The 15,646-nt window shown below is 35.3% G+C and overlaps 1 protein-coding gene across 1 annotated transcript; it reads right to left on the bottom strand.

Annotated features, from left to right (window-relative positions):
- Positions 1–2,602: 2,602 nt before the first annotated feature.
- Positions 2,603–7,852, bottom strand: LOC120176266. The gene is made up of 4 exons (XM_039182717.1): positions 7,681–7,852; positions 5,938–7,091; positions 3,492–3,566; positions 2,603–3,041 (listed from the first exon to the last, which is right to left on the bottom strand). Exons 2-4 carry the CDS (start codon positions 6,838–6,840, stop codon positions 2,925–2,927), a joined length of 1,095 nt encoding a protein of 364 aa, XP_039038648.1. The 5' UTR covers positions 6,841–7,091; positions 7,681–7,852; the 3' UTR covers positions 2,603–2,924.
- Positions 7,853–15,646: the final 7,794 nt, after the last annotated feature.

Below are 15,646 nucleotides of genomic sequence, written 5' to 3'. Positions count from 1 at the left end.
CACACATTAGCATAAATAATAAATAATAGTAAAAATGATGTATGACATGATGTGATGCGAACAAAATATAAATATCATTCAAATTTACCATTTTTAAATAAAAAAATGACGTATAATCGATTACAGCCTGACTCTCTAATGTCCCCAGCAAACTCGCCAAGTTGTCGGAACGATTCTTAAGCTTTTTAGGGCTATAGCGGGGAGCGATCCAACTTAAATTTGGAAAAGATTGGTTTCTTTAAATAAATACATAAATAAAAAAATTTGGAGTCGACATCAACCTTTGAATTTGGTAGGTCGAATACCTAAAAAATATATTTTAAAAGATAAAAAGTGATTTGTGTTTAACCAGAAACTCATTTTGAAAAGGGTTCGAGAGTCGATTACGCGTGGGGAAGGATTAGCACCCCCACAGCGCCCAAAATCAATTATACGTCATCTAAATATTGAAATTAACAAATTTGAATATACACTTAAATTAAGATCCCTTTTTATATATATATAAATTAAAAGGGGTATTATCTTGTACTAATAATTCTCGAAAATATCTTACTTGTCAGTTAAGGGGCATTTCAATGGATTCTCCATACAAGATAGTATTGCCCTAATTTTTAATGAATTGCATACATTAAATAAAATATTAAGAAAACATTTAAATGTAAAAAATACATGTATTGTTTTGTACGAATAATTCTTGGAAACGAACACCTTGTTAGTTAAAGTACGCTTCCATAAATTCTCCGTACAACATGTTATCACAATACAACATGCATTTACAGTAAAGAGAAGTCAACGAGGACTTAAACAAAATACCATGAATGCAGGAAACTTAAATGCAAGTAATAGGAAATTAATCGAATATGTGAATGAATACCGGAGTGAAAAGATAGTAACTTTGAGGATTAAATTGTAAAACCAACAAAAATCATGGCCATAAACAAAAATACCACGCAAACTAGATATTGGAATCGTAATAAAACCAACATTAGCATTAAGGACTAAAATGGAAGTTATTAAAATAATGTACTCAAATTAAAACAAGCATAAAAATAAAATAGCAAGTAGAAAGGGTAAAACAGAATACGAGTAACATAAAATGCTCGAAGTGAAAAGAAGTGCAACTGCATTTAGTGACTAAATCGGAAGGCTACAAATCTAGAAGGACCCGGAAAGGGGTTTGCTCATGCACCCAAAACACAAAAATCCCCTCTCCAAAACGACGTCGTCGAAGTCATGGTATATATACCCAACAAACGACCGAAAATGGCCAAAACCCCTCATTTGTTTCACTTTCAATCTCTCTTTAGAAGGAGAAAAAAATTCTACCTTCTCTCTTTCTTTCCTCGCCGAGGGGAGACCGAAAGCCTCTGGCTACCGCTTGCTGGAGGATTCCACCGCCGCCCACGGCGGCCAAAGTTCAACTAACCTACCCCAAAACAACCCTCAACCTTCCCTAAACCCAAAAATAAACCCCTTTCGACCTAAAAACACCTCCACTGTCCTAGATCTACAAAAAACCGAATGGGTTACCTTCAAAAAATCAACAATGCCTTCTTTCTCCGGTGGTTGGAAGCTCGGCTCCGAGTAAGTCTCTCTTTCTTCTCTTTCTTCTTTCAAAAAGTCCCAATTTTTCGTGTTGTTGTGTTGTTCGAAAATCCCCCTCTTTAGTTGTTGTCTTTCTATATATTACCCAAAAAATCGAGTTTTTTCTCTTTTCTACCTTTTTCTTTTCGGTGTTACATATTTGTGATAAGGGTTTGACCCTTTGATTTTTTATTCTTTTTGTGCTAGGGGCGCTGATCGAGGACGATGGTTCAGCGGGGACAACACTCTGTCCCGAACGGCAATGATGCAAGTAAAGGACGGGGTAAATGTTTTACCTCGAGGCCTTTCAGTCATTCTCTGTGGTGACTGTCGGATTTCTCGGCAGTGATTGCAGTCCTCGGGAGTCACAAAATCACGGGTGAACACTTTGATTGGGCGCGTGGTGGCAATCAACACGTGGAGACGGAAGCACATTAGGGTAAAACCCTAGCTTGGGTTAATCTAGATCGTTGGATCAGATCTGATCCAACGGCTAATGTGGCTTGACAACACAAAGGGAAAAGGGTAAAACCCTAATTTACATTGAGTGTTGAGCATGGGCTTGCCTTGAGCCTACTGATTGGGTTGTAATGTTGGGCCTATGATTGGACCCGATTTTGGGCCTGTAACCAAAACCTGTAATAATAAATAAATACTAATAGTAATAATAATAATAATAATAATATTAAATGATAACCGGACAAAACGGATATCTACAAAATTCTAATATAAGATTAGCAGAATAATCCCAGACGGAACCGATGAACAAATTAATTGCATGCTCCACTGCTAAGATCTCATCCAACAACAAGGACCCACTTCCAAAAACGTTTAAATTATAACCAAATAGTACCATAATATTAATTTACAATAAAATTTAAACAAAAACTCAAACAACTCGATTTATCTCGAATTCTAAAAACTCTACCCGACTCAAAATTTTGAGTTATAAAATAAAACTCATTAACTCGAATAACCCAAAAAATTTTAACTCGACTAGATTAGGCTCGATCAAACTTTCACCCCTATTATATGCATGGAATTCAGTTCTAGTTGAACATTCCTGAACCTTGAAACTTAGAATGGCTCAGTGAAAATGTCAAAACTTACCCATAAAAAATAACAAAATTCACATTCCCTTCAAGGGTCAATTATAAATTTTTACCCCATCATCTCATAGCTCAAATGCCAAACTTATCAATGGGCTGCCATTTCTTAAGTCTTCAATCCCCCCTCCCCCACAAAAAAACAATATTTTCCGACTTCCACTAGTATGTAGGACACGCAGTAAAAAAAGAATATAGTGAATTTACATGCATCGTGTATCATATATCAACAAATCATGTTGTATGAGCGCTGTGCGTTCTCGAAGCCCATATACCGAACACAAGAAACCAGAACACAAACAAGATTGCCCAATAGCGAGCGGGTCCGGACTTGATCCTTGTCAGCACAATCTGCAATTACCAGCCATTTTATACAAAACATCATCTCAACTAAAATGATTACAAATGAACATTGGAAGGATAAAGTTAATGCATCCAATAATCTCAAGCAAATGGACCATGTGACTAAATCCAATATATTGCAGAGATTGAGCAAAGTTAATTCAATTTTCCAATATAGCTGCTTCCGAAAATAACAAATTGGTTTACAATAACCTCAAAGGATGAAAAAAGTTTACCAAACAATAGATATGGAACTACACAAGCATAAAAATGGCATGCACATTCCGACAATACAGCAAAAGTGTAGTAAAGTTTATCAAAATAATTGTTAGTTTGTGAAGGAACAGAAACATAAACACGTCATGTATCAACTTCCTAATATATTCCACTTTTTCTCAAATCAAATGCACATAAGTTCAGAAAGCAAAAAACTAGAGATATGTCATGCAAGTTACTTACAAATCGAAATAAGACCACAACCGTTAAAGCACATATGCCTCCCAAGAGAATGTGAAGACCACTCCTAGCCGTTTTCTACAAAACAAAGAGTGGCACATAAACGTTATAATACCTGATGATCAAATGCGTTATAAGCAATAAAAAAAAACTGGAAATACCTAATATATACATAAAGACACACACACACATATATTTAACTAGATAACGTCTTGTATTCACAAGATACTCGAATTCGACTGGAAAAAATTCAAATTCGATTCAGCCATTGTCAAGCTGAGTTCAAGTATCATACTAGCCAAATCGAGTAGTTCACAAGCCTAATCAAACTTTTTGTTCATAATGTATTAAATATTTGAAAATTAAATTATGATTTACCCTTAATATATATACACACCTAAACCCCAAACCTAATTTTTTTTCCTACATTTTTTCCATACTGCTCTCCTTCCTCAATCCTAGGTTTTTCTTCATCCTCTCAAAATCAGTCTTATTTAAGCCATGCCTCTTCTTCTCTGCTTCCTCAATCCTCACCCAAGGCTTGCATTTTCATCGTCGATTTGCCACTTACCATACTGACATGATTTTCAAGTTTGTTTCTAAACTTTAATAGTCACTCACCATTTTGAAGAATTGGACAAAAGAGGTTTTTTTAATAGTCACCCTTAATAGTTCACCATTTTTAAATTGGTTTTGGTTAATCCAAATAACAAATTTTACAATACTTGATAATACCATTCCATTTTGTGAAAATAGCATGTTTGATTCTTCAAATTTCAATTTTTTGGTTTGGATTAAAAGAAACATTGCACGAAGCTGGATTTATTTTAAAATTTCATCATTTAAAAAATGTATACAAAACAAGCTTGATTTAGAGCTTGTGTATGGGAATTAGAAGGCAAGCTTAATTGAGCTCGAGTAGCTCGATTGTATCTATAGCGAGCTTGAACATAGAAACGTATGTTCGATTGAGATCAAGCCAAGTACCGAGCCCTAAGTCTTGAGTCGAGCTCAAGTAGCTCAATCATATCTCAAGCCAAGCTAGAACTTCGAAAAAAGATGTTCGATCGAGTTCGAGCTGAATATTGAACCCTGAATTTTAGTCAAGCTCAAGCTTGCCACTAGTCTTCCTTCGCTCAATTACACCTCCTAGACAAGAACACGTGATGTAAGAGCTATTACAATTATGTTATTTTATTATTAAAGTCTTATTAATTATTAGCCACGTGGATATATAGCTACTATTATAAGTTTTCTCTAGGCTTTAAATCTAGGACTACAATTAAAACTTTATTTGTAACCCTAGTATACAAGACTTTAGAAATTTTAGGCTTTTATGACACTTTGTTTTCCTTGATAAAGAAAGGATGATTAAAATATAACTGTTTTCCTCATTCAAAATTTTGGTTACCAAGAAAACACATGGATCTCTACATACAACCAGGATGATCCCAGAAATTCCTCTCATAAACTCAAAAAACTCACGAGTCGCAACACTTTTATACTTCAGTCAAGTTGAAAATAGTAACAGACCTCTGCTAAGCAACACTCAAAAGTATTCAAAGTATGGCTCCTTTTACAGAATAATTGTTCATCAATATTTTATTGGGGGATAAAGGATATATCAACTTTTCCTTGAACCACTAGGAGATAGAGGATCATAGATCAACATTCCTTTGAGCCATGATTAACAGGCCAAATTCATACCTAGTCCATATGGCTTTTACTTGAAAATGAGATAAAGAACCAATGAATAACACAATTAATATTTCCAGATTACAGCCGTACTAACAAATGAGCCATCTGAATATGTTTAGGTACCACCGATCAGTTGCCACTTGTATGAATTAGTGTGGGCCTGGACTGACATCAACATTCTCTTGGTCTAAATTACACAAATAAATTGCACTGGGCCTAATTATAAGAAATTCTTAAACTTAACAAGAAATAGAATTTTCTACGAAACCTGATTAGATGCAAATTACTTTTAAAGATATATAGATGCTTAATGATGTATATCAAACCCAGCACTCTAATTGTGGCAAATATTATTCTCACTAGAACAAGGGGATAATACAGAAATCATAAAAACGCAACATATGACATATAGTGTGAAAGAAAGATTCAACATGCATACATGTATGGTGAATGTTCATAAAGAACTCAGTATGGGATGAGATTGATGAAGTATTTAATAGTGATCTTTCCTCTCTTAACTTTTTTCTTTCTAATAAGGGCATTTTCCATCAATTAATTAGTATAATCATCTCTTCTCACATTATTTAGGAATTGGAAAAATATGAGTTTCTGTAAATTTTCATGCACAAGCATATGGTTAAAAGTTACCAATTAAGCAAGCTGATTTTCATATATTGAATTTCTTTATTGGCAGAAAAAACAAAATGGAGTAGGTTCTTAGCTTGTTAGATGAGCATTTATCAGAAAATACCTTTCCAACACGAGGAGCAATGAGCCATGCAAGCGTAACTGTAAGTAGACCAGTAGCAAGCAGAATTCCAGTACCTTCCACAGCCCACTTGGTTGCAGGATTTTCAGTGGGAGCTACTTCTTCAGTAACAGTATTTGGAGGCTGTTCAAAAACAACCTGTGAAACAGCAGAACTATTGTTGTTGTTATTATTACCATGCGGGCTGAACCACAAGAAAATCTCACTTAGTCGTTGCCTTCGAATAGCAGCAACAGCATCAGGGTCTACGCCTGAACTTGTATGAATTTGGGCAGGATTAGGATCTCCACTAGCAGTCCTCTCTCTCAATGCTTCATAATCTTTCAAAGAAACCACAACTTTATTAAAATCAGAAGTCCTGATATGTTTTGCAGGATTTCCACAGATCTCACAAACTGTAGATCCATGACTAACAAACCATTTGAGAGCACAAGCATAATGCACTAGAGCAAGATCATTTTTACAAGAACAACCTAGTTCTATCAATGCATCTTGCTGATGACATGATCCCATTTCTAAATCAGTGCTACATATGAAAACCTCTCCTCCAGGGCTTATGAACTCAACAAACCCAGATTCTCTCCTAAGACTCTTACCATGAGACTCATCACTTTCAACATCTTTCTGAACTCCTTCAATATTAGGCTTAGCTTCACCTTTGCTTTTAACTGCTTCTTCTAAGGGAGGAGAGATCCCCAAAAATGCCAAAGCAGCATCCCCTCTTTTGTCAGATTCTGAACACTGGCACACACGACAAGTGGGCAAACCTGCATCTCTGTCTAGACTATATCGTGAGTAAGTTCTTGAATAATCAATGTCAGCGTTTGAGCAACTATCATTGTTGAGACCTCCATTAACTGCTTGAGGCAGGTTTTCTTTACTCATCGTGAATCCAATAAAATTAAATAAGATCAGTTCAACCAAAGCAGAATATTATTTCTCAGCTCAGATGCATGATCTTAATCTTCCAAAGAGCCAATCACCCCATTGCAAATTTCCAAAGCATTGAAATGAAGCAACACTATCTCTATACAAAATGGACAGTTCACATCCACTTCCACTCCATCGAAAAATGGTGTTTTATTGCTTCTGCACGATCCAGGGCACTAATGCAAGATAAAAACAAGGAACAATTGCTGCAAGCAGGAAAATAGATAAAATTACCTAGAAATCAATATTCCGGTTCAGAAATAGCAAAACATCCTACCTTGTTTAATAAATATAAATTGATTATGAGAAGAATTGTAACTAAGAATAGCAGGTAGTAAATTTATTACATTCTTCACCATATAAAAGGATTTAGAAACAATCAATAAAATAACATAAAATTTAAAAATAAAATAACACGAGATTTCCACAATTTGAATAAACACTCGAATAGTCAAATATTAATTGTGAAGAAGAACCTGAAGTAGGTAATAAGAAAGAAGAAAACACATATGAATAATTAAAGGCATAGGAAAGGAACATTAATAATTAAAAAAGTCGGAAGTCAAATAGAGTCAAAACTCAAAGCGGCAATTCAAGAAAACAATATGCAGGTATGAGGAAGATGAAAAAGAATCAAGGGCAAAGCAACATAATCATAAACTTAACACGCAACTCAAAGTCTGTAGAGAAAACTGGTTAAGCTATAAAAAATGATGGAAAAAGAACAAACAAACAGGGAAACCAACGAAAACCCAGAAATCCCAGATCGATAAACTAAAGAAAACAAAACCCAACCTTTGGAAATTGGTATGGATCGGTGAAATTGTCTTGGTGTTTTACAGTCACTTTGCTTCTTCCAGAGAGTCGGCTCCTCGGAGGGTTTCCACTGCCTCCCTCTCCGTTTTACTTTCCTTTGGTATTTTTTTGCCTTATAAGTTACGTCCGTTTGTTTCGAAGAACTCAACTTTTTTTATATTAAAAAAATGGAAATTTTCGAAAATGCCTTTTTCGAAGAAGATTGAAATTGGTGGAAAATGGGAAATGTTTAGGTTGGAATAATTTAATGAAAATTGATATCCATAAAATCTAGGAATTAACCTTGTCGGTTGAAGACAACCATTTCAAAGGAATGGTCTGAATTTAAGGACGCCTGTGTTTGAAACTCCTCAGCAGTACCCGATTACCCGGTTGATTTTGTTTTTATTAATTATTAATATTTAATCTATTATTAATTAATTTAATTTAATTTTATAAAGGTCTATATAATATTGTCCTTCAACGTTACTTTATTTACAATCATGAACATCTAATATTACTTAAAGAATTTAATATCTCATCTTACTAAATTAATTAATTGTTAATCAATATTTTTTTTCTAATTCCAATTAAATGATCAAAGTAAAGGCAGACATTTTTTATATAGCTAAATGAATTACCTTTGATTGTCAAATATTCACCTGTATAATTATTGTAGACACTCGTTTTTGTTTAGGTCTACAAAAACATTTTACTATATTATATATTTATTTATTATTATTATTATTATTATTATTATTATTATATTTTTATTTTATTATTTTACAGGCCTCGCACTTAACAACCTCGATTTAGTGAGATTTAGAAAATAAACCAATGTATTTGAGTCCTATTGAAACACTAAAACCGAAGCATTTTGAGTCCAAGTAGAACTCTAAATCTGAGCTAAAAATATGTTTCTTTAGACTATAAATAGACTCATGCATCAAGAGGAAAACACAGAGAAAAACGTGGAACCAAAATCAGAGGAATAGGCAACGATTTAGAAAAACTAAGGGAAGAAAATGACAAAAAATAAGCGAGGAGAATCCAAAGCCAATATCTAAAAGCATGAGGAGTGGCATAACATTTTCATTGCAAATCCAGTTTCTCTACACGCAAAACATGGGAGATATAACAACTTTTGACTTATTCTTTTTATTTCATTTTTTATTTATTTACTTTATATATTTTTTTCATTTTCTCCTAATTTTAATATTTTTATTTCTTTTTACATTGTTTTATATATTTATTTATTTATTTTTCATTTTTTATTAATATTATTAATATTATTATATTAATATTTTTTATTATTCTTTTCTCATGTTTATTTTCATTTTTACAATCCAACACTTTTGACTTTTTAGGGATACTTTCAATCGATCAAAGATAATTAATTCGAATTGAATTTTTAAATTTCAATTTAAATTTTGATTTTCGCAACTAAAGACAACCGACAAATTAATTGGTACCGAAAGGGCGGTTCAAGGGTGCTAATCCTTCCTTGACTGTAACCGACTCCCGAATCTGATATGTTTATGGTAAAACGCAGATCATGTAAGATGGTGTCCGATCAGCCTAAATATTTTTTAAAATGATCGGTGGCGACTCCCAATCCAATTAATCCAAGTCGAAGCCCAATTCCGGGGCCCAACTGAAAGACGGTCGCGACAGCTTGATGACTCTACTGGGGACAGGTAAGTGAGTCAGGCCGAAATTAATTTTCGGTTGTCTTTTTAATGAAAATTACAAGTTTAAATTTTAATTTATTTATTTGATTCTTATTATTTATCTTTGATTATTTTTTTCAAATAAATAGTTGTGCTAACGTTTTTTAATGATTTCAGGTATTTTTTTCAAAATTTTTATCTCTAGCTCTATACCCGAGCTCCGAACCCTTTTAAGTGGGGGTGAAAGCTACACCTTCGTGGGAATTTATTCTCCGTATGGGCCTAGCAAGTAACCTTCGGGATTCATATACCTTATATTTTCGTGTGAATTTATTCTCCGTATGGGCATAAGGAAATGTATCCTCTCGAGTTTAACTTAGTCCACATAAGCTTGTGATGGGCTTAGGACTAAGGGTCTGACAAGCCCAAGGAGGCACCATCAAGGAGAACTTGAGTACCTTTTTTAGAACCTAAACCAAGAGAGTATAAGGAATTAGAGCCTACCCCAAAACCTCATTCCTAACTCTAGGCTGTTTTGTTTCCTACCTTACTTTCTATTCAAAGCATACGAACTAGACAAATATGCAGTTAGGATTTGTTTGAAATTAGCATGCGGGATAGAGATCATGTCCGGGTAGGAATTAAAGCATGTGGGGTAAACATCATGTGGGGTAGGACTTTTATTTTTCATGATTATTTTTTATTATTTTCACCTCACTAACTCTTTTCATTTTTATTTTATTTTCTTTTATTTTCATCACTTGCATCATTTAAAAGAGGTGTTGATCCACTAAAAATGTGTTTGTTAAACATGAATAATCTGCATTAATGAACAAAGGGGTTGTAATACAAGAGATGAAAATACAGAGGATAGTCTACAAGGCGACTATGTGTCGCAATCACTCCAGAAGACGTGGTGCCCACAATTGAAGAGTGTATCACTCTGTTGTATTATAAAGGACTCAGAATGAACCGGGTCTATATCAAGCACAATGAAAGTCTATCTTTGAAGAATTGATTGATAGAGGTTGCAGGGGCAAGATGAAGGTTACTGATATTAGGAGTCCCTTCAAAGACGACAATAGCAAAACGATAGCTAAAATTGGAGACCATTGCTGACGAATTTAAGAAACAGATAAATGAAATTCATATAGTTCCTATTAATTGAGGGCTCCAATGACGTATTCGTTGGGAACAGATTCAACAAAAGATAAATGCAGAGATGCAGATATTCGAGACTTCTTGGGCCAATACAAAAAGCAACTCAACATTTGCACGGTTCATCTAGAGAAGCCAGAGCGGTTCGACAGGTTATTCAACCGGTGACAGACGAAAGCAGAAGACTAGTCAACATGTCAGAAGCTGTCAGGATATTTTTGTCTCTTAAAAGATAAAACACTTTTGTCCCCAATAAGGATTATTTATAATAACAGACACATTTTTAGATCAATGCCTCGAACATTGCATGCATCATGTATTCCTGCATATTTCGTATTATTTTTCTCTTTTTCATTACATTCACATGTCTCATCAAAAAAATGAGAACATTTCTATCCTATGACATATAAGGAGCTTTACCAACAGTTGTTTGACGCACATGTGGTGTCACTATATCCAGAGAAATCCATGAAGCCCCCGTACCACAGGTAGTATGATGAGAACGCTCATTGCGAATATCATAGCGGTGTCCCAGGGCGCACTATCGAGAACTACTCCACATTCAAGAGAATCGTACAAAAAATACAAACCAAGAATTAGATCGACTTCAACAACTCGGGGGCATCCAAGTGAGGCAGATCATTTCATCATTTGAGACATTCTGTTTGAGTTTGTTTTTTCATTTTTTCTCAAGTTTTTGTAAGAACATTTGAATAAATTTATGTTACTTTAATGATGACGAGCAATGAATCACATTTGCAAACTTGCAATTCTTTGAATATCAACTGAATTAAGAAGCTCTGTAAAAGGTTCAAAGTTATGAATCCCTGACAAAGTAACATGATTTAAAATAAGGACTTTGACCTTACCTAGAATATACACTCAAACATCGTATCCTGCACTTGCAATTAACCAATATAACCTTTTCCTTTTATAAGGTGCGGATAACATGAGGCATCCTTTTGCATATGACATTAGTATATTTTTTATTTAAGACATTCAATGATGATCATTATCTTTACAGATGGAATAGTCGAGTAGGTAAATCTAGTTTAGGTCAGTTGCTTAGAAATTGAACTCTAAAAGTGAGATTCCTTTACTTTCAACAACACCTAGACTATAATAGGTTCTTCTTGACAAACTTAAGAAATTAAATCCGTAAAGCTGAGTTATTCCACTAAGGCAATTGGTTACAGAGGAAACTTGAAAGCCCTAGCCTTATGAGTAGATTACGTTTAAACCATGACATTGCTCGAGCACTTGGCAATTCGGTGTTTTCTCCACTGATATTGTCCGGCCGAAGACTTTGTGATGAGATGAACCCTTCAGTTAACTTGATTATAATGTTAAGTTGTCCCTCTAAAGCAATTGGTTAAACACCTCAGCTTTATGGATTCAACTATCCAAATAACGGCAAATTAAATCAAATTTATCTAAGTAAGCAATTTTCGGTAATGATGGACTAAGGGAGTTAAGGAACACCTGTTATAATCAACTTCACACGAGCACTCAGGAATTTCATTTTTAGACCGATATTTTTGTACTACCTCTGTTAGAGGAGCTTACGAGGCTTGAACAAATGGAAGATTTCAGAGGACCGAAATAAAAGGTCTAGTAATTGATCATGCTAGTTGCGTCATTTTTTCTGCACCCAATTAAAATGCCAAACCAAAAAAAAGCACATTGCAATAAAAAAAATGACCTTTTTATGGATGAAACCTTAGGTCAACCAAAAGCCAACTCATCCATTTGAACATTTGAACATTTGTCAAAGAGCTGTAACTCTGAAAGCATTAAAAGAGCTATTGATTTCTTTGATATACTTTGAACTCATGTTTATAATTTGATTCAATTGCGAACAATATTTTACAGATTTTTTATCATTTTCCCTCCTAAAACAAGAAAAATGAGAAAAATATTTTCAAACAGGATAGTCTCAAATATCAAAGGTCTGTAAAGCCAAAGCTTAAAATGGGGCATGGTCGATTCCAATGACAAGACCAGCAGACAAAAATAAGGCTCCATCCAAGAGATAAAACATAATTAATTCATGTTGCATGCATCTTAGACACACTTAAGAGCATCACATTTATCATTTTTAGCACACATATTTTTTTATAGCTTTTAAAGTCAAATCTCAACTTCAAGATGAAAGATGATCGATTCAAAAAGTTCATTTGGAAATTGATGGTGGTTGCTCAACTTCACAGCGAAGGGGCGACTGACGGTCAACAAACAGCTTTTCAGTTTTATTCAGAGTCAATTTCAACTTCACAACGAAGGATATTGGAATCAAGACAACACAAGCTCAACTTCACAGCGAAGGGGCGACTGACTGTCAACAAACAACTTTTCAGTTTCATTCAGAGTCAATTTCAACTTTACAGCGAAGGATATTGGACTCGGGACAACACAAGCTCAACTTCACAGCGAAGGGGCGACTGACTGTCAACAAACAACTTTTCAGTTTCATTCAGAGTCAATTTCAACTTCACAGCGAAGGATACTGGACTCGAGACAACACAAGCTCAACTTCACAGAGAAGGGGTGACTGACTGTCAACAAATAACTTTTCAGTTTCATTCAGAGTCAATTTTAATTTCAAAGCAAATGATATTGGACTCAAGACAACACAAGCTCAACTTCACAACGAATGGGCGACTGACTATCAACAAACAACTTTTCAGTTTCATTCAAAGTTAACTTCAACTTCACAGCGAATGATATTGGACTTGAGACAACATAATCTCAACTTCACAGCGAAGGGGCTACTGACTATCAACAAACAACTTTTCAGTTTCAATCAGAGTCAATTTTAATTTCACAGTGAAGAATATTGGACTCGAGATAACACAAGCTCAACTTCACAGCGAAGGGGCGACTGACTGTCAACAAACAACTTTTTAGTTTCATTCAGAGTCAATTTCAACTTCACAGCGAATGATATTGGACTCGAGACAACAAAAGCTCAACTTCACAGTGAAGGGGCGACTGACTATCAACAAACAACTTTTCAGTTTCATTAGAGTCTATTTCAACTTCACAACGAAGGATATTGGATTCGAGATAACACAAGCTCAACTTCAAAGCGAAGGGGTGGCTGGCTGTCAACAAAAACCTTTCCAGTTTCAGAGTCAATTTCAACTTCACGGCGAAGGATATTGCCCTCAAAACAACAAAAATATTTGGATTTCAACTTCACGACGAAGGATATCCAATTCGAGGCTCAACTTCACAACGAATGGGTCATCCACGGTTTCAACTTCACGACGAAGGGAATCGTGCCCACCAAAGGCATTCGAGTTTGACTACGCTCAGCTCCAAGGCACATCATTTGCAGCATAACTTAAGTCAAGAAGGGTTATCTTCCAACCGAAGACCCTCGAGTTCGATTACACTCAGCTTCGAGGGCACATCATTTACAGCATAACTCAAGGCTATAAGGGTTATCTGTGACCAAAAGACCTTCGAGTTCGACTACGCTCAGCTCCAAGGCATATCATTTACATCATAACTTAAGTCGAAAAAGGTTATCTGCCAACCAAAGTCCTTCGAGTTCGATTACGCTCAGCTCCAGGGCACATCATTTGCAGCATAGCTTAAGTCGAGAAGGGCTATCTGCCAAAGACCCTCGAGTTTGATTACACTCAGCTTCGAAAGCACATCATTTATAACATAACTCAAGGCTATAAGGGTTATCTGTGACCAAAAGACTTTCGAGTTCGACTACGCTTAGCTCCAAGGCATATAATTTGCAGCATAACTTAAGTCAAGAAGAGTTATCTGCCAACCAAAGACCTTCGAGTTCGACTATGCTCAGCTCCAAGACACATCATTTGCAGCATAGCTTAAGTCGAGAAGGGCTATCTACAAAAAACCCTCGAGTTTGATTACACTCAGCTTTGAGGGCACATCATTTACGGCATAACTCAAGGCTAGAAGGGTTATCTGTCAAAAAAGACCCTCGAGTTCGATTACACTCAGCTTCGAGGGCACATCATTTACAACATAACTCAAGGCTAGAAGGGTTATATGTGACCAAAAGACCTTTGAGTTCGACTACGCTCAGCTCCAAGACATATCATTTGCAACATAACTTAAGTCGAGAAGGGTTATATGCCAATCAAAGACCTTCGAGTTCGACTACGCTCAGCTCAAATGTACATCATTTGTAGTATAGCTCAAGTCGAGAAGGGTTATCTGCCAAAGACCCTTGAGTTCGATTACACTCAGCTTTGAGGGAACATCATTTACGGCATAACTCAAGGCTAGAAGGGTTATCTATCAACAAAGACCTTCGAGTTCGACTCAACTCAACTCAAAGTAACCATCATTTGTAGCATAGCTCAAGGCAAGAAGGGTTATCTGCCAAAACCTTCGAGTTCGATTCCATTCAGCTCGAGGGCGTATCAACTGCTTTGCATCAGCAATGAACTACTTTTCGGTCTAATTTTTACACCCAGGTCTCTAAATCGAGAAGAAGACCAAGGTCGACCAAGATTGGCAACAAAGAGTCACTTTCCGATTCCCCACGATTTCAACTTCAAGAAGAAGGATGTCGTGCCCAATGGATAGACTTAGTGTCACAACAAACACTATCAAGTTTCAAATCAAAGAGAACCGGACAAAAATTGGTTGTCTTTTTCATCTTTGCCCTATTCTTGTTAATATAAAAATGTGCGAAGAGGGGTAGCTATAGACATCCGTTTTTGTCTGGGTCTACAAAAACATTTTACTATATTATTTATTTATTTATTATTATTATTATTATTAATATATTTTTATTTTATTATTTTGTAGGCTTCACACTTAACAACCTCGATTTAGTAAGATTCAGAAAATAAACCAACGTATTTGAGTCCTATTGAAACACTAAAACTGAGGCATTTTGAGTCCAAATATAACTCTAAATCTAAAAATATGTTTCTTTAGACTATAAATAGACTCATGCATCAAGAGGAAAACACAGAGAAAAACGTGGAACCAAAATCAGAGGAAGGGGCAACGATTTAGAAAAACTAAAGGAAGAAAAGGACAAAAAATAAGCGTGGAGGATCCAAAGCCAGTATCTAAAAGCATGAGGAGTGACAGATCATTTTCATTGCAAATCCAATTTCTCTACACGCAAAACATGGGAG

This window comes from Hibiscus syriacus, unplaced genomic scaffold, assembly GCF_006381635.1.
Source record: "Hibiscus syriacus cultivar Baekdansim isolate YM2019G1 unplaced genomic scaffold, ASM638163v2 tig00112231_pilon, whole genome shotgun sequence".
NCBI lineage: Eukaryota > Viridiplantae > Streptophyta > Magnoliopsida > Malvales > Malvaceae > Hibiscus > Hibiscus syriacus.
The sequence above is the reverse complement of the archived record's forward strand: the minus strand, read 5'-3'. Positions and strand labels throughout refer to the sequence as shown.

What these genes read in the sequence shown, in the direction of transcription:
- LOC120176266 (XM_039182717.1), bottom strand. Translation starts at nt 6,840, where the DNA reads ATGAGTAAAGAAAACCTGCCTCAAGCAGTTAATGGAGGTCTCAACAAT. An exon ending in TTGCTCCTCGTGTTGGAAAG is followed by an intron (nt 3,567 to 5,937) that starts GTATTTTCTGAT and finishes TTTGTTTTGTAG; the next exon opens with AAAACGGCTAGGAGTGGTCT. An exon ending in TTGTGGTCTTATTTCGATTT is followed by an intron (nt 3,042 to 3,491) that starts GTAAGTAACTTG and finishes TGGTAATTGCAG; the next exon opens with ATTGTGCTGACAAGGATCAA.